Source organism: Mytilus californianus, unplaced genomic scaffold (assembly GCF_021869535.1).
Source record: "Mytilus californianus isolate M0D057914Y unplaced genomic scaffold, xbMytCali1.0.p SCAF_1, whole genome shotgun sequence".
Taxonomy (NCBI): Eukaryota; Metazoa; Mollusca; class Bivalvia; order Mytilida; family Mytilidae; genus Mytilus; species Mytilus californianus.
In genome coordinates, this window is record NW_026262581.1 from 1,995,066 (window position 1) to 2,016,275 (window position 21,210).

General features: G+C 32.0%; 1 protein-coding gene across 1 annotated transcript in view; it reads left to right on the plus strand.

Moving 5' to 3' along the window:
* The window catches only part of LOC127731234 (cyclic nucleotide-binding domain-containing protein 2-like), a 39,003-nt gene continuing 17,793 nt past the window's right edge, over positions 1–21,210 (plus strand). The window contains exons 1-8 of the mRNA XM_052240275.1: positions 1–905; positions 11,450–11,526; positions 13,253–13,367; positions 13,495–13,569; positions 15,007–15,095; positions 16,066–16,139; positions 18,778–18,854; positions 19,887–20,041. Of these exons, the coding sequence (XP_052096235.1) occupies positions 405–905; positions 11,450–11,526; positions 13,253–13,367; positions 13,495–13,569; positions 15,007–15,095; positions 16,066–16,139; positions 18,778–18,854; positions 19,887–20,041 (1,163 nt within the window). The 5' untranslated portion in view covers positions 1–404. The remainder of the gene's footprint in view (positions 906–11,449; positions 11,527–13,252; positions 13,368–13,494; positions 13,570–15,006; positions 15,096–16,065; positions 16,140–18,777; positions 18,855–19,886; positions 20,042–21,210) is intronic.

Here is a 21,210-nt window from a genome sequence, read left to right on the forward strand (position 1 = left end):
AGGTACACATTTGGATTTATCTAATGATCGATCCTTGTGCTACTATCATGCCGAAATATTGACATAACTAAATCTTAACAGTGATACAAACGTGCCATTTTATATCATTTGATATTTTACTGTCTTTTAATTTCGTTAAAAGTAGAGAGGTATATATACATATATAGGTAGCACAGTACTTCTCGACTGAAGGTGTTACATTAGTGGACATTTTAAAATATAATGGTTTTTAAGGACTTACAATATTTTTAATTCAAAGAAGAGGGAGAAATGTTAATTAAAAGTAAGTCGATCTTGAAAATGTCAGTTTGAATTATGATAAGTATGAACGCAAATATATGAAGGTCTATATTTGAATAAGGAAACTTACTGTTTGTTAAAATAGAAGCCAAAGAGCAAATAAAATGTCAAATTTAGAAGTAAAGAAAGGAAATTGTGTTTACAAACGGGTATCGTTTGACCGGGATTGGCCCGAGCAATACTATCATCAGAACAACAGAAGTCGACAATCTTATAGGAGAAGTTTTAGTGATGATAGAGGTTACAGAAGTGGGAGTTTCCCTGATGGGTCAACACCTATAAGTCGTCGATCTAGATTGTCAGAGAGTGACAGCACTGTAGATAGTTTTGAATCTAAAGGAAAACGTAGGATTCTAAGAACCACTAGAAGTGATGCGGAACTGGTAAATAAAGATTTTCTGGCTCAAAGAAAAAGAACCCACTGGGATGTGCTAAATGAAAAACTAAACGAAGGAGGAATAGATAAATCTTGTGAGAATAAGAATAAGTGGAATTTTCTCCAAGGAAAAATACAATTTGTTGGGGTTTTAAGACGTATGATGTCTAAGGATTTAGTGGAAAGTAGAAAACAGAGGCTAGCAAAGCAAAAACAGGATGCTGCTAAGGTGAGTTAGATTGAATAATAATAGAACTAGAAGCATAGTGAAAATGTTTATAAATTAAGTAGGAAAAATTATTTATATAATTTTATAAAAGATCTAGATCTATTATAAAGTCAATATTTGTTCTTTTTTTCAGATAACTAATTTTTATGAGATGGTCTTTAATTTGAATATATATATCTATTAGACATTAGACATTATTTTATTTACCAATCATGGGCCCATGTCAGGCAAGATACATAAACATCATAATACAATAATTATTATAAAACATTCAAGTTTTATATAGTTGTTTATACATATGAAAAAATACCAAAAAAAAAGACATCTTGCTCATTAATATTATTATAAATGAATCAAAACGGTTGATAGTAACCTGAAAGTACACCCTTCTGACATAAGTTTTGTGGAGTTAAGATATTGTTATAATCTTTGGTAAAATATTAGTGTATAGATGCCAGTAAGATATTGGTATATTCTCTGGTAAAGTATCAGTGTATAGATGCCAGTAAGATATTGGTATATATCCGTTGGTAAAGTATCAGTGTATAGATGCCAGTAATGTATTGGTATATTCGTTGGTAAAGTTTCAGTGTATAGATACCTGTAAGATATTGGTATATTCTCTGGTAAAGTTTCAGTGTATAGATGCCTGTAAGATATTGGTATATATTCGTTGGTGAAGTATCAGTGTATAGATGCCAGTAAGGTATTGGTATATTCGTTGGTAAAGTTTCAGTGTATAGATGCCAGTAAGATATTGGTATATATTCGTTGGTAAAGTATCAGTGTATAGATGCCAGTAAGGTATTGGTATATATTCGTTGGTAAAGTTTCAGTGTATAGATGCCAGTAAGGTATTGGTATATTCGTTGGTATAGTATCAGTGTATAGATGCCAGTATGATATTGGTATATTCTTTGGTAAAGTTTCTGTGTATAAATGCCAGATAATCAACATTGCCATAAAACATGATAAATAATAATCAATGATCATAAGCCGTAAATAGTAAAGCAAGTCATTATTTTAACATATTTTATGGATAGTTCATAATTTGATATTTGTATGAACGAAGTCTCAAATTGACAGCATATATTTTCATTCCTCCTTCCTGACTGTGGGGTATTCGGTGACCGAATGGTCTTAGTAGTTCATCTACTGTATCACTGAGGTAATACGTTTGAACCCCGCATGTAGCAGGTGCGTTCGACTCCAATCTTAACTGACTAGGATTGCCAGTTTCCTCCACAATAAAATCTTGCCTCAACGATATAGCCAACAGTGCTTAAAGTGGCATTAAACACCAACAATCAATTAATCAATCAATCAATCCGAGTCATACAAGTGGGAGGTTTGATGTGCCTTATAACTTGCGTACAACAATAACAATTCACAACTAGTATCTCAATTGTTTGTAAAACAATTGAAAGGTCTTTCCTGTAAAAGTGATGTTTTCGTAACGTACTTTTTACGACCTTTCATTTGATATACGACAAGCATACCTTCTGAAACTTTTCGCTTTTTACACTTAATGACCCCATCCGCCTAATTTTTAAGATCGGAAGTATGATATATGTAATGTAGACTTGATGATCTTTCATTTGATATGCGACAACGCCATCTTCTAGAAAGTTTGATTTTTGCACTTAATAACCCCATCCAACTAGTTTTTGGAGAACAGGAATTTGATATTTGAAATGAACACGTTATGACCTTTCATTTGATATACAACAAACTTATCTTAAATGAAAATTTATATTTTGCACTCAATGACCCACCCAACCCATTTTTGGGGGACGTCAATTTGATATTTGAAATGTACGCTTTATGGACTTTCATTTGATATGCGACAACCTAACCATCTGAGAAGTTTGAATTTTTTGCACTAAATGACCCTACCCTTCCCACTGGGATGAAAAAGGGGTTTGAAATTTTCATTTTTGAGTAGAACTCATTTAGACCTTCAATTTTATATACATAATGACCACATTTGGCAAAGTGCCAAAAATGATGCAATATCAGAACTTATGAAACTTACAAAATCAATATAAAAGATGAAAATTTCAAATTGATTTGTCTGGGTTTTTTTTCATTTAATGTTTTTGGTAATTAGTCAAACATATAACCATGTTAAGCTCTTTAATTTCTCAAAATTTTAGAAGGTAAGCTGTTGCTGATTCTAAAATACATGCCTCCGCTCGCAAAATTTCAAACTGCATTATCTCTTAAACGACAACAGATATCTCAAATCTGCTAAGTGATAAATGATCTGCAGTTGAAGTACAACATTAGTCAAAAACAATTTGGACAATTCCAAGGTTCATCAAGGTCACAATGAATAATCAAATATATGATGTAATACCAAACTTGAGAACCGGAAGACGCAGAGACATGGGACTACCACCATTCAACTCAGGACCACTTGATCTTTCAAATGTCAAAAGGTCAAGGTCATAGTACACTTTGAAGGTCAAGGTAAAATTTCATCATGACCTGACATTGACCTCAAATTGAAGGTCTTTAAATACTGATAATTTTTGAAATTTATAGTAGGTTGATATCTGTTACCTTTAAAAAGATATACACACAATACTATACTTTTAAGAATTATCTCCTCGTAACTTTTGAACAGACGGTCGGACAGTTTTGAGCTTAATGTATAAAATGTAGAGTTTGTCGAGAGGAACGTTTTATAAACAGTATGTCTCAGCAAACTCTTATCGTTTTCTTAATATGTAAGCTTGAAATTGCAGCGTAAATTTTTTTTGCACTCAGTGACCTTTGACCTTGGGTGCAAATTAAAGGTGACATAAACTAAAGATTGTTGGTGAAGGTCCCAAGTCTCTACGACTTCCGGTTCTCGAAATAGAATTTTTCAAAAAATTTGTATAATTTTTAAAGGGAAATAACTCCTTATAAGGGTTAATACCCAACTGATTGTTTATGTTTATCAGCATTGCTATCTGTTCTTGTGCATGTTGCCATTTTCAAATCGATTCTATCTCTTATACTTTTAAAGAAAAATGCAAATAAAAGAAATTGCTTCAAGGGGACATAACTCTCAAAGGGGAAGATGAAATCCTACGCAGCCTCATATGGTAATACATCATGATGAGAGATCTACCTATAGTACAAATAAGGTCATGATATCTTAAAAAACAACGATGGGGGGGGGGGGGGGGGCATGTCGAAAAAAAACCAATAAAAGGGAGATAACTTCTAAAGGTAATGATGAAATCCTACACAGCTATATCTGGTAATACTTCATGATAAGGTCTATCGATGGTCCATATTTGGTCTTGATAACTTCAACAGAAACGGGGGAAGGGCATGTCAAAAAAAATGTTGGAAGGAAAAAAAAAAAAAAAAAAAAAACATTAGAAAAACAATAAGGTCTTTCCTAACGGAATGGAAAGACCTTAAAAATTCAAAGAGAAAACTAATAATTGATGTTGTCGTAACATAATACTAGTTAATATGTGTAATTTTCGTACTAATTTTGAATAACTACATAAATTGTTATTTGGCTACAATATAGTTGTCCAGAGGAGTATATTGGTGTTAACAATATGTTGTGGGTATTTTCAAATCAACACAGTTCCTTTAAATTATACAAGCACACTTTGAACAAGCTACGATCTATAGGTGATCTATAGGTGATGTCAATATTATTTATTTAAATAATAATTATTTACCATGCAGGGACCCGTTTAAATCCTTGACGTGATAAAGTGCTCATTGCAATAAATACTTTCCTTTTAAGAAGTTTGTACCTCAATTATGAATATGTTTGAGTGGAAACAGTATAATTCAATAATTTCTCTCAAGGCCTCCTCTAGAGTTAAATTGGTGAATCAAACTATAAAATTATCTTTCAATTTCGAAACTTTTAACATTTAATTCATGCTGAACGCAATTGATAATTGTAGCAAGAGTATACATTTCGGTCTATACCATACTTTTGTCCACTTCAAGGATGAACAAAAACTTAATTTAGTTATGGTATGGCAAAGAAAAAATGAAAATGTGTCATATCTAAATGTTGGGTTTTTTGGGTACTTTTGGTACGTTGGGATATTGGTGTTGAAAACAGGTATGTTAGCTTAATTCAATACGTTTCTAGACTCGACTTGTTTTAAGAGCTTGACATAACGTATTAACAGTATAAAATAAGGAAATGTGGTATGATAGCCAATGAGACAACTATCCACCAAATGACGCAAATGTTAGCAAGTCTACTTTGTTTCTAATAATTTTTAGAGTTTTTTTAACTTTAAATTTTAAAATGGCCGGGGATTTCCGTATGCTATGTGATAGCTCAGTAACGGTTTAAACAAATGACATCCTTGTCAATAATATCTAAGGCGAAAACCAGGGACTTTATTATGGTTTTATTTCATGAACATGAAAATAAAGACAACGCTCGTTGCGTTCATGACTAATTTTCTTTGTCCTCCTCACCATGACAACACATTTTAGCAACGATTCTGTTGTAATTATACTTACATTAAAGAGAATAAAAGAAAGAAAATTTACAAGCAAAATTTGTTATCATTTGAGCAAAGAAAGAAATGAGCCATAAGCATCTATTGTCATATTTTTTCATGAAAACCAAATTAAGTCCAAATACCCCGGTATAACAAATAAAAAAACCATCAACATTAAAATAAATGATTATCTTGATATCCTTCCTTAGATATTGTTGACAAATTTGATGTCCTCTCGTTATTTGAGTCGTTCATATATAGTTCTATAACCCAAAATTGACAATTCAAACAATCGGAAACAATTAAGTTGAGGAATTCTATTATTTTTACATTATGCTAAAATTTCATTAATATTTAACAAAGCAAATTTGATTTATTTTATATTTTATAGAATCATCCCTTTTTATATAATTGAAGTGCCATATTTCAATTAGAAAATTTAGACTAAATATTGTGCAATACAAACTTTAAAAAAAATTGTAATTAACGTTTGTAATTTATTTATAACACTTAGTTAAAGAGAATTGTATTTTATTTGGTTCTAAAAAAATGACACTCGTATTCACTATACTATTGCCAAGGAAGATGCGCGTAGGTGTGATGCAAATTTGCACGAAACAGCCAATTAACCCCAATAGTGTGTTTATGGTAGATAAACAAACAATGACAGCAGTTTTTTTCTATACTTTTTCAAACTGAAGTTCAAATGGGTCTATTTTCAAAAATATATTACAAATTATAGGTTACCGAGCTTGTTTTCGAGATACAGGTTGTGAAGCTGACATATTTTGAAAAGATTACACAGAGAAAGACATAATTATGTGAATACAAAGAAAACTAAATGACAGAGTTTTGAAATGAAATATTCACAACCCGTTTTGTGAGAGTTTTATTTTCTTGCAACAATTAATATTGGATTAATAGCTTTGTTAGGTGGAATATGACCGTGTCCATAGGTTTTTCTTTAGTGCGAACCATTACATCACATTCTCTCAATGAAACACTGTTCAAGGCTTGTTTATACGACTTGCTTGTTCTTAGCCATGAACATTTTGTCAAATTGTATGTTGTGTATTAGTAAACATTTGAAAAATCCTCAAACCCACAATATATTCTCGACTTCCTTGTTAATTCCTTTACAAACATGTACTTTTATTTTTAGAATATTTAACATTAAGCTATCCTTTAATAAATATAACTTGCTATTCAGAACCCAGCTTTAGAAATAGCCATCGCCTTTGTAAATACAAATAAACCGACTTTAATTGTGCCCATTTGCAAATACCAATTATTTAAAACAAAATCCAAAGCTTCTTGTTTTTGAACAGTTTACACAAACATTGATTAACATAGGAAATTCATTGATCTTCTATTTATTTTACAAAATTGTTTGCTTGTATATATATTTACAGCAGATATAATTAATGTACTTTAAGTGGAAATATACGCAAACTAAGTATATATGGATGTCCCATTGATTTATTAAGGCCAAACTGTTTTCATAACTATATTCATTCTATAACATGATAAACGGCCAGTCGCAATGATAGATCAGAGAAATCTTATTCAAAACTACCAGTATCGATTTGATATTAACCCTTAATTTATTGATTTTAAAGGGATTAACGTCCAGTGGAAAATATAACTTGCATATTCAGGACTGAAACATGTTTATGTGATATGAATAAACCCTGTTTTGTACTGGACCAAAATATTTAGACGTATTTATCATCCTAGCTCACAAAACAGTCCAATAGGAAACATATCACACTACTAAGACACAACCGTGATTGTAACTCCGAGCCGACCAGAAACATATCATACTACTAAGACACAACATTGTAACTCCGAGCCGACCAGAAACATATCACACTACTAAGACAAAACATTGTAACTCCGAGCCGACCAGTCTTTGTCATTGCATTTGAGGCGAACACACCATAGTAACAGACTTTCGCGAATACACATACTTTAGTCTATTTGATAACCCTATTCTTTAAACCGTAACATCACATTTTTTCATAAAATTTATTTTGGTTTCATATTTTGTTCATAAAAAATAAAATTAACTTGTTTCATTTGAATGATTTGTTCTCACAAAAACATAATTAACATCTTTAACACAGAATGAAGTACAAAATATACAAGGATGCATTGCTGCATTTAATTTGATTTGTTTTTAAATTTGCAATGGTTTACTAACTTCAAAATCCCTAGACAACAGGAAAACATGTCCATCTTGAAACCTTAAGCAAACAACTTTTCAAATTGTAATAAGTTAATTCTCCGAGCGGTGTTTAAAATTTAAGAAAATAATAACAAAATGATCCCTCCATTCAAGTATTAAATATTATTGTATTCAGGACAACATTGAGTATCTAATCCCAAGATCCAAGTGCTATTTGTCCTTGATATAAACATTTATTTTCTTTGATCGGTGTCCTTGATATTTATTTTAACATTTATGATCGCATAAAGAACATTACCATTGCAAATTTAAGAACAAATCAAGTTAAATGCACGTATGCATCCTTGTATTTCGCTGAGTTGTATAATTTTAACTTATCCGGAACGACAAAGTATTCAAGTGTTTTCATGAAACGTTATTTAAACAGTATCAATTTTTTAAAACTCTTATATGGTTTGATATTTCTTAAATTATATGTAATTTAAAATGAAAAATCACCACAGTTGTCATTTGAAAATACATATTATTTAAAAAAGATAACGACGTATAATATATTGAAATTCTAATAAAGATATAATGCAATGTCTCCACAATTCGTTCCTTGGTTCAAGTGCCAATTTACACAATGTAGTACATTTGGATTTAAAGGGTTCATATTGTAAAGTATGTAATATTTATTACAATTATAACATGAACATTATACAAGCAAATAAGAAAAAAGATTTATCAGATAAATTCAAGTCTTAATTATTGATTATAAGTTGTATATGGATAGTACATTGACACTCAATATGCAATTACAGTTTAATTTCGTTAAAGTGGCGCGATTCGATAGGAATCTCTACGGCAATGTTAACAAGTATTTCAGATACCTCTTTGGTTTTTTCAGATACGTCTTTAAATCTACGTCATTTGGTCTCTAGTAGAGAATTGTCTCATTGGCACTCATACCACATTTTATTTCTATAATAGTATTTAAGCACAAAGTTCTTCCAAAGACTTATTTCCAGTCAGTAATTTTAACGCTTGTTGACGTGGTTGTGATTTCTGGTAACCATTCCGAACAGTTGTTCTTCTTTTTCGGGAGTCTCTGTGCGGTTTCAATGTCTCTTCGTTGTCGATTTTCTCTCTTGCTCCCAATACAGAGTAGACGTCTATGGTGAGTAGCATCCCTTTACTTTTATCATAGATTGGACTTTTATAGTGAGCTTCCTCTTAATTGTTTTTTTTTTAATATAGATTGCACTTTTGTGGTGAGTCTAGATTTCCTTTGGTATCTATCTAGCCCCCAAGCAGATATTATATTGAGAAAAAGAAACAATGCAGTCGTTGAATGCTAGTGTAAATATATGTCACTGTTGAGATCAAACATTTTGTATCGTAACCATTCTGACATGTATATCAATTAAAAACTCGACCGGCATAACATCGACGCACATGTGGTATGTTCGTAACATTCAATAAAGTGATTCGTGTGTTGTATCTTACAACTTACTTTGAGAAGAACAGCAAACAAAGTTGAGGTTCCATAGCGCAAACAATCTGTTTCGTTAATGACAGAACAGTGTCAAAGGATAAATCTTAAACGACCTGAATAAGTTACTCCAATTACAAATCTTTTCAAGAAAACCCATATTATTTTATGTTGGAATGACAACTTCTTACAATAAGGAGACTCGTTCTGCTCAAAGATGAACAAAAAATAATTTCGAAGTTCGTAATAACATATTTTTCTAGATCTAGATTCTATTATTTCTCAATAATGGATGAATTTGTACTTGAATCATAGTAAATGTATAACAAACTTTAGAACTTTTCTTTCTTAATTCTACCTTTTTAATTTCTTGCTGGTGTCGTGATGTTAACACCCTCTTGTTGAATTCTCATTTACGTAAATTAAGCTACGCTTATGTCTGTTTATATGCCTTTGGTGAGTGTACTATTTTCACAAATAAAAACTGTAATATATAAAAACTGTATTTTCGTTAATTGTTCTAATTACATGAACACATTTTAACTAAATTTTGCCTCCGATATGAACATTTATATCCGTATGTTTAAAATAAATGGGTTCAATAAGCATATCACGTGATGGCCATCTTCACAATTGTATCATATTTTCAACAATGACTTGCCTTTTTTAAGTCTAAATTAGCTTGAATCTCAATTTCCCACCAAATTCAATGTAAACAAGCCAATATTCATTTTTTAACCAAAACATATAGCATTTGTTATGAGAAATAACATATTTACATAAATTTTAGTATGTAGAACATATTTCTTGTCATAAAAGTGGTTGAAATCAAGAAGATTTTGTCAGTCTACATGGGTTGTAAATGTCAACGTTTTATTTGAAATGCTCGACAAAATTCGTCTCTCACTTTCTCACTTGTTAATGCACTTTGTTTCTTAAAAAAAATTATCTGAAAATACCGGGACTTAACATTTGGGGTCAAATTAATAGGGCTACTTCTTTACTTCACGGATCTAATCACATTGGTATTTTATATTCCGTTTGTATGGTATTTTGTTAGCATAGCATTTTTTTTTATCTTGTATGTTTGATAAAATTGTTGCTCGATGATTTTTTTGTAACAGGCTTACTTTTTTTCAGATAAACAGCAACTGTAAGAAACTTTGGTATTTTATCAAAAATAATGATAACTTCGTAATTGTCATTAAACAATCTTAGATTTAAAAAAAAAAAAGGCAGAATGGTCCAAAGGAACAATCAACAAGCATAAATAGAAGAAAAACTGACAGTTCACTTGCTAAAAAAAAAAGACAAACAACTCTAACAGTCCAACTAACAAATCCTTATATACATTGTGTTAGGAAAGCATACTCATCATAATTCAGTATAACAAATCCTTATATACATTGTGTTAGGAAAGCATACTCATTATAATTCAGTATAACAAATCCTTATATACATTGTGTCATGAAAGCATACTCATCATAATTCAGTATAACAAATCCTTATATACATTGTGTTAGGAAAGCATACTCATCATAATTCAGTATAACAAATCCTTATATACATTGTGTTAGGAAAGCATACTCATCATAATTCAGTATAACAAATCATTATATACATTGTGTCATGAAAGCATACTCATTATAATTCAGTATAACAAATCCTTATATACATTGTGTTAGGAAAGCATACTCATCATAATTCAGTATAACAAATCCTTATATACATTGTGTCATGAAAGCATAGTCATCATAATTCAGTATAACAAATCCTTATATACATTGTGTCATGAAAGCATAGTCATCATAATTCAGTATAACAAATCCTTATATACATTGTGTTAGGAAAGCATAGTCATCATAATTCAGTATAACAAATCCTTATATACATTGTGTCATGAAAGCATACTTATCATAATTCAGTATAACAAATCCTTATATACATTGTGCCAGGAAAGCATAGTCATCATAATTCAGTATAACAAATCCTTATATACATTGTGTCATGAAAGCATACTTATCATAATTCAGTATAACAAATCCTTATATACATTGTGTTAGGAAAGCATAGTCATCATAATTCAGTATAACAAATCCTTATATACATTGTGTCATGAAAGCATACTTATCATAATTCAGTATAACAAATCCTTATATACATTGTGCCAGGAAAGCATAGTCATCATAATTCAGTATAACAAATCCTTATATACATTGTGTCATGAAAGCATACTTATCATAATTCAGTATAACAAATCCTTATATACATTGTGTCATGAAAGCATACTTATCATAATTCAGTATAACAAATCCTTATATACATTGTGTCAGGAAAGCATACTCATCATAATTCAGTAATCTTTTCAAAGATAACAGTCTTTCTTTTTCTTTTTCAGGCTTGTCTTCATTTATTTCGACTTGCTGGTAAAATGACAGTGTACTGTATTCGTCTGATGAATATGCATAGCCTGAGGTCAGTTGAGTAGAAGTACTGAAATCTTTATTTTTTATTTGTTTAACCAGATGTATTGTTTTAATCTACGGCACATTGATACTAGGTATTTCATCGGATGTTTTATTCAGAAATATTGCTGATGAGAAAAATAATCCTCAAAAGACCAAAGGACAATGATGTTAATTACTACAGGTCACCGTACGGCCTTCAACAGTGAGCAAACCAATACGGGTATAGAAAGCTACAAAAGGCCCAGGAATGATAAAATGAAACCATTCCAGAGAAAATCTAAGACCCGATTTATGGTAAAAACAATGCTCGAAAAAAAATTTGGCAGATAGCAATCAACCGCAGCCACAGACTTAAAGGCCTGTATGCATCGATTGCAACAACGAGAGTACTTTGGAATTTGATTGGTATCTGTAATTCAAACAGTTTAACTATAAACTACAGTAACTGTAAAAACGTAAAAATATTTCTTGTCATAAATGATTACTTTTTTCTAATGAAAAAGCGAATAGTTTTAGAGTATTCTGAACAACCAAAAAATATTTTAAATATAGGACAAACCTTGAAAAAACTACATTCTGTTTATCACTTAGTAAAATGAGCTTAAAATTTTCAAAGTATAGAGTAGTTATTTTACATATGACCATTGTTTCAGCGTTTATTGCTTCTCAATTAAAACACAGTTTTGATGTCACATATGGAATAGGTGTTTATCTTATTCAGTAATTTCACATTCAAAATAACAATCAATAACTCTGCTGTGTGGTAATGTAACATCTGACTACCCTTTGACGTGTTTGTGACATATAGTATACATATAGCTTTAGATGGTATTTCTTTTTCATGCGTAGTCTGTACCATTACCAATAGAACCAAAAAATATCACCTTTTTCAGTGTGTATTCCATGACGCAATTTAATCCAATGATGTCCATTTCTCAATGTGTACTCCATGATGCAATAGAACCAAGACAATATTTTCAGTGCTTGTTTTCTGTCACAATAGTACATGAAGACCTTCCTTTTATCTACTCTTTCTTTTGTTGTTTCTAGAACATAAAATACCTAATTAATATCCCTTTTTAACATGTATGTGACACAATAGAAAACAAAATATTATATTTTTAGCGTTGGTTTGTAAATAAATAGACCCAAAGTTTAATTACACCCTTTCACCGTCAATTCTATGTCACAATATAACCAAACTCCATCTCCTATCGCGTCACAATAAGACGAAATTATATTTCTCAATAATACATAAAAAAGGATAACATGAATTACCCAAAATGGAACAGTACTATAATAGACAACACAAACCACAAACATCCGACTTCTCCGAGAGAGAAAAAGACGTACAACCTATACAAACAACTGTTACAACAAGTGGTGAGGCTAAACAAGTTTTACGTGCGATCAAACACCCCCCTTTTTGCCTGTCTAGACCATATGTTGTGATGGTAAAACACACAATAGATTTTTTTCTTTGTTAAATTAGAAATAAAATTTGTCTCTATTAAGTATTAAAGATGCCACAATAGAAATTAATGTAATTTTTCTATTCAGTTTTTACTTTATTCCTTAAAACATCCAAGACAGAAACCACCTCATATGGACAAAGCTTTTTACTTTTTTACATGCTCCTTACATTTATATGCATTATGGCTGTTCAGAGTCTCGATATGGAGAAAGTTAATACTTACACTCACGAAATTATATGTTTTTTATTTGTATCACAGGAATCGAGAAAATGACGACGAAGTATCCCCTTTCATTAAAGGTCTACATTTCAGAGATTATGATAGTCCAATAGACCTCATGTTTGATCCCTCCAAGTTCAAAGCTAACAAATCTGTAAGTATAAGGAACAAATCTTAATATTCAAAAGCAAATTGATGACAAATATCTTTTCAGTCTTCCGTTTTTTAACTTTTATCTATTTAGTGTTACCAGGTATTCAGCGCACGATTATATATTGTAGATGCGTTTGTCAGAAGAAACCAAGCGGATATTAAGTAAAGAAAGCCAAGACAGAAATCCTCATGATATATACTCTGTAAGTTTATAAATCTCACACATAATTCATCCATTAACAGCAAAATCATATAGAGAACAAGTAAATATATACAGGAAAAAAACATCTTATTGTATTCTTTGCCATGGAAAGTCATAACCGGACCTTTAGCACCGTATTACTTTTCCAGTTGAAGTACATTGCTAGAAAACATGTTAGTGCATACTATACATAAACATGACTTTTTCATTCCCATAAATAATTTTGATGCGATGATAATTTTTATGAAGCTGTAAATAACTATGAGTTTGAACTTTCTAATTTTGCCAACAGTTTCACTGAAAGCAATACGAACATTAATTTTGTAACAAAGAATAAAAACGCGACATCTACAAATACGACTAGATTGTACATATTTGTCACTCGGTTTACCGATAAATCTGTCATTGGTTTCCCGATAAGTTTGAACGAGTGTTGTTGCTTAACACGTTTTTTATTGAGCCACATCAGATCGAGCTCTACTACGAGCTATTAGGACTCGTTTAATCTTTCCTGTGTTATATTCAGCAATTGAAATAGAATCTACAATCCTGTCAATCTTACTGTGTTTCATTGAGCAACATGGTATCAAGCTCGACTACACGAACTCGTTCAATCTTACTGTGGGATAACAGGCATCAGGAAGCACCCCTCTCTGATCGGCAATCTGAGTATGACTTTTGATAGTTTTGCTACCGTCGAGTCTGATGAAAGGACGTATAAAAACAGAAGACTTAAGGTGGATAGGGGGTCTTCATTAATATCCATAGAATTTTTTAATAATTTGTCAAAATGTAGTTTAAATCATGTTTTTGTCAAAAAATATAATAAAAAGTATGGGTCACTGGACTTTTTTTCACGCTACAGGTTGTGCAAAATTGTCAGATTTTATATAGATTATGCATGGAAAACACAATTTTGTGTGATAAAAAGAAAACTACACCATAGAATTGTAAGATAAAATATGAGAAGATAGCTCTAATAATATGCTTTCAGATAAGAAAAAGAAAAAATGGGGTCACCGAACTCATTTTCTTGCTACATAATAAAATAGGCAAATTCACAACACATTATATTATAAAAATGATTTTTTCTGAGTTATCTCCCCTCCTATCTGAGTTATATCCCCTTATGTGGCAAAGTTTAAAAAAAAATGAATCTAACAAAATTATTCTGTTTTTTTGTAAAATAAAGCCGTAAATATGATAAAACACATAATTTTCTATAGTTACATGAAAAGTCTTACACATGAATTACATACTACTCTCGAAATTTGCACATTTCATTAAAGATATAGACCGATTGTTATCTGCTATTTCAAAATCCAAGAGGGAGGAAGACACCCCAGCTTCCTTAATACAACTTCAAGTAATGTTATGTAATGAAATGTAAAAACTCCTGTCAGTTCTTACTTTATAATGTTATGCTTTTTCTAATTAGACACAGATAGCTTTTAGGAACATCAGATCTATATCAGATTATCCCGCTAGGATGCAGAGGAAAATAGCCGAGGTTGGAGTATATGAAAGGTACAGCTTAACTCAAATTACATTGGTTAATTAGAATAATTGAACGTGAAAGATAACTGACATACACTAAACATTAGTCGGTCAGATATTAGTAGTCGTATTTTCGAATTTTCCCTAAGATTCTTGCTTTAGGTCATCAAATTTCTTGCATTTACGGAAAAAAAACTGCAAAAACTACCAAAACAGTCTCAATCTGAAATCTTGTAAATAAAATTACATACGAGCAACAGCCTATCTCAAAACAATATTTTACTACAAGATTACAATTTTACTTAAACGTTATATCACAATTGATAGAGGCATTTTTATATAAAGCTTCCCTTAAATAGAGAGAGCGAGCTGTTAAGATTTCTTGGAATATAATTTTTCATATTTTATTTCTAAAAAATTATTTTAACTATCGTCATAAAATTGCACCAGCATTCCACCCCACCCCCTTTTTTTGTTTAACAAAATACACATGCACGTGATGTAGAGCGAAAATGTGTGATATATAAGCCATTCTCTGTACTGGCCTTGCTATTTCTTTCTTATTATACATTTTTATGACCACACCACAAAGGAGCAAACAGCAAGCTATTAATTGTTAAGATCTAAATTGTATATTTTACACAACTAAGAATCAACGACGTGTTGATTGTTCGTTAACAATTTACTTTTGTCATATTTAATTTATTTTACGTTAATTGAACTTCTCTAGATAAAAACAATTATGTTACAGCCTTGGATAAGTTTGTACAAGAGCATAAATAACATTGGCTGTACTTTTAAATACTAATCGGTCTTTAGTACGTCATATAATTTTAAAGTCCTTGGAGAAGAAAACAGTAGTGACATACGAGTAGTGCGCATAAAGGTTTTAATATGGCTTTTTTTTTATCCCAAACCTCGCTAATTTATGTACAACACATCATTCATCAGTAATACTATCGTAATAAAAAAAAAACTAATGTTTATAATGTTTTTTTAGATACGAAGCCAAGAGAATCATCGTACGACAGGGTCATCCTCCCTCTGCATTTTATTTCATATTATCAGGGGATGGTAAGTACTTGAGCACTGTAATATATCGATATGTTTGTATATGATAGACTTTTAACTACTTTATCGAATCATGTTTACCTTCAAACTTCGTGACAGCCCAACACGATTTTGGTTGTGTAACATTATTCAAAATATTCTTTTTATTCTTGAATTTCCATACTAATAAAAAATGGTGCGAAGGTAGTTTAATGTAGCGACAATCCTAAAGGGATGGACATATTTGATTAACTATACAACATAATGACGAGCATAAAATCAAGTTGGGAATAACTTAAGATCGGACTTAACCACAAATATGAAAATTTAGCATCCAAATAACGATACCGATCTTTGAATAACCTGTTTCAAAAAAATAATTGAGGGTGAATATGCGGTAGAGTGGGTTTTCTCAAAATGGCGTAAAAGTGAAAGAAAACACGTCCATTCATAGTATAACGGGCAAGATATTTGTTAGATATTTTATTGGAAATAATGTATGAATAGAGAAATTAATACGACTGGACTGCATAATTACAACACCATATCATGGACTTCACAATTACAACACCATATCATGCATTTCACAATTACAACACCATATCACGGACTTTACAATTACAACACCATATCATGGACTTCACAAATACAACACCATACAATGGACTTTACAATTACAATACCATACCATGGACTTCACAATTACAGCGCCATACCGTGGTCTTCACAATTACAACACCATACCCTGGAATTACAATTACAACATCATATTACGGACTGCACAATTACAACACCATATCAAGGACTTCACAATTACAACACCATATCATGGACTTCACAATTACAACACAATATCACGGACTTCACAATTACAACACCATATCGCGAACCTCACAATTACAACACCATATCACAGAATTCACAATGACAACACAATATCACGGACTTCACAATCACAACACCATTACATGGACTTCACAATTACAACATCATATCATGGACTTCACAATTACAACACCATATCACAGACTTCACAATTACAACACCATACAATGGACTTTACAATTACAATACCATACCATGGACTTCACAATTACAGCGCCATACCGTGGTCTTCACAATTACAACACCATACCCTGGAATTACAATTACAACATCATATTACGGACTGCACAATTACAACACCATATCAAGGACTTCACAATTACAACACCATATCATGGACTTCACAATTACAACACAATATCACGGACTTCACAATTACAACACCATATCGCGAACCTCACAATTACAACACCATATCACAGAATTCACAATGACAACACAATATCACGGACTTCACAATCACAACACCATTACATGGACTTCACAATTACAACATCATATCATGGACTTCACAATTACAACACCATATCACAGACTTCAATAATTACAACACCATACCACGGACTACACAATTACAAAACCATATCATGGACTACACAATTACAACACCATATCTAGGACTTCACAATTACAACATCATATCACGGACTACATAATTACAACACCATAACATGGAGTTCACTATTACAACACCATATCACTACATTCCCATTACATTGCATACTTTTTACCTTATGAAGCTCTAGAAAGTTCCTCATTGATAGAGATTATGTTCGTTTTCCTTTTCGCTCTGTATTTTGATCGATTCAATTCGTACAATTCGCTTTTTTCTACCTAATTTCCTGCCAAATTATCTTACAAGTACCCGATCTAGCTCCTGGCTATCCAAATGTAAGTACTTTTCTATATTTCTTAATACGGAGGTCTTGAAAATGATTGAAGTATTATTATATTTATTTGTCCATTAAAGTTTCTAATTTGTGTCTATTAACCCGCATTTACATTCTTCAAAGCACATACATAGATAAAATTGAGAATGGAAATGGGGAATATGTCAAAGAGACAACAACCCGACCAAAGAGCAGATAACAGCCGAAGGCCACCAATGGGTCTTCAACGCAGCGAGAAAATCCAGCACCCGGAGGTGGGCCTCAGCTGGCCCCTAAATAAAAATATGTACTAGTTCAGTGAAAATGGACGTCATACTAAACTAAATAGAGTAATCGACATCTATCCAATAATTCCGCAAATCCTGCGCTATATGCCGACTTGAACTTGCATTGAGATAGAAGACTTTTCTCCGTGTTGAAGGTCACAATGAGACTTTAAGATCAGAAACAACAGTGTTGTACCGTGTTACTTCCCTTATGATTTCTGTCTAAGTGCTTGAAGGTTTTTTTGTCGTGAATTAATACATCAAATTCTTCTGCTCTATAACAAAGGACTTTTTGGTCGTGTCATACTCACAAATTTACAATTTGACAAATACTATTTGATGACCCAAATATGAGCACCCCCATAACCAAAAAAGGTAGTTTGTTCCAATATACTGTAAAACACTTTATGGAGAGAAATCTTGCTTTTGTCTGAATTTCCCTGAACGATATCAATTCGTCATTTTTCGAATTTGTTTGTAAACGCATTTGAAATTGACTGATCCTAACAATTAGACAATTACATCAGTAAATATGGAGATCGTCGATGGCATGAGTATAAAAACAATAATATAATATTTCTTATTGGACATATATGTGATTGTATATATGATTTATTACAGTTGTAGTTATGAAAATGGACGAAAGTAATACATATGCACGTCCTGTCCTGCATTTGTCTAGGGGAGACTCCTTTGGTGTAAGTATAAAGTTATACATATGCACATCCCGTCCAGCATTTGCCTAGGGGAGACTCCTTTTGTGTAAGTATGAAGTAATACATATGCACGTCCCGTCCTGCATTTGTCCAGGGGAGACTCTTTTGGTGTATTTATAAAGCTAATACATATGCACGTCCCGTCCTACATTTGTCCAGGGGAGACTCCTTTGGTGTAAGTATAAAGTAATACATACTAGTATTCACATTTCGTCCTGCATTTGTCTAGGGGAGACACCTTTGGTGTAAGTTTAAAGTAATACATATGCACGTCCCGTCCTGCATTTGTCTAGGGGAGAATTCTTTGGTGTAAGTATGCAAGCCCCTTCCTACATTTGTCCAGGGTAGACTCTTTTTGTGTATGTATGGAGTAATACGTATGCACGTCCCGTCCTATAATTGTCCAGGGGGAGACACCTTTGGTGTAAGTATGGAGTTATACGTATGCACGCCACGTACTACATTTGTCCAGGGGAGACTCCTTTGGTGTAAGTATGGAGTAATATGTATGCACGCCTTGTGCTACTTTTGTCCAGGGGAGAATCCTTTGGTGAAAGTATGGAGTAATACGTATGCACGCCTTGTGCTACATTTGTCAGGGAAGACTCCTTTGGTATAAGTATGGAGTAATACGTATGCGCGCCGCGTGCTACATTTGTCCAGGGGAGACTCCTTTGGTATAAGTATGGAGTAATACGTATGCACGCCGCGTGCGTGCTACATTTGTCAGGGAAGACAAGACTTCTTTCGGTTTAAGTCATATGAATGATATATGACGTAAATTACATTAAGTAACTTGCTGTTTTCTTGGATTCGTTTTTAATTAATGCTACAGTTAAATTTTACGATAATGCTTCATTAACCATAGATAAGATATAGCCTTTTCTTTATTGGATAACATATATTGCTATGATTAACTTATACTGAAGATATTATGCGGTTATATTTTTAAACAGTCCTCCCTCCTTAAGTTACCACGGAATGACTGATGAATATCTCTAATCCTTTTTCTAGGAACTGGGAATCATACAAGGAACAAAGCGGAAAGCTACCATTATATGCCGAGAACCAACAGAACTACTAAGCATTTCAAAGAAGGATTATCAAAACATATTCATGCTTGGTGGAGTTAAAAGTATAGATGATCCTGACCAAGACCAGTTCCTCAGGTATGTTTGACTCTTATATTTTGTTCTTGGCACGTGGTTCTTAGGTAAATTGAATGCTATTTTTACATCGCGATGACCTTGAGGTCATTCCGATGTATTGCTATCGATTAGATTTCCATTATGTAAATTAGTTTTGGGTTTGTAACCGATCTGTAAACATGATAAATATGCGCACATAAACGAGTGCAAAATAACATTCCTTATCGTTTGATATAAATACATCTCTTCAATGAATACTGATAAAAATATTTTTGTTTACAACATAAATTAATAATATGAAAATGTTTTGTAGTTAGATATATATATATATAAGTAAAAAATCATTGATAATATCAATGCACACGTACCGAAAAATTGTGTTAAAGCATGCGGAAGAATCTCTCAAAGAACGTTTTGCGACAATACCGGCAAGGACCGGTAACTCTGTAATTGTGTTTGCGGGAAAATATGAATGCCTACTCGTATCCAATCTTAGAAAAATCGAATTTTTACAGAAAAGTGTCCACCATGCACTTGCATTGCACTATTATTAGAATAGTAGAATAGCATGATATACAAATGGATGCAAATCATATATATGTGTAACTGTTATTTTAATATAATATATAACAACAAATCAGTGTATACTGATTTGTATCACTACAATATAACAGTTATTACGGTGAAGTTGAATTTCCTGTCATTTATTCATCATCCACGCACGAACTTGTCTCAGAAAAAAATATATCTCTGTACATTAACCTCAGTTTCGGGTAAAGAGATATGTTGTTTTTTTCTGAGACAAGTGCTTTTGACCATCCTCAAGAACTTGTGATCATCCGATGTTCAGTACTTCAGTACTTTGATTTAGGATTTACTTTCGAACATTTTATGATATTTCTCGTTTATCATTTTAGACTCGAGTCATTTGTAAGAACGTAAGAGGAGATTTTCTGATATTTATGATTATATACACTTATAACGTGTCTTGTACTTTTGACACTTGAAACCCTCGCCAATTAATTATAGGGGTCCCGGTAACCAACTGGTGTTAGTAGTTTATGTGATAGACTATCACATAATGTAATTCACATCATGGAAGTACTATGTCAATAGAGTACTTCAATGTTCAATGTACAAACCAATAAAAATATGTTCCTGTTTGTCAACAAAATAGACATAATGTGATG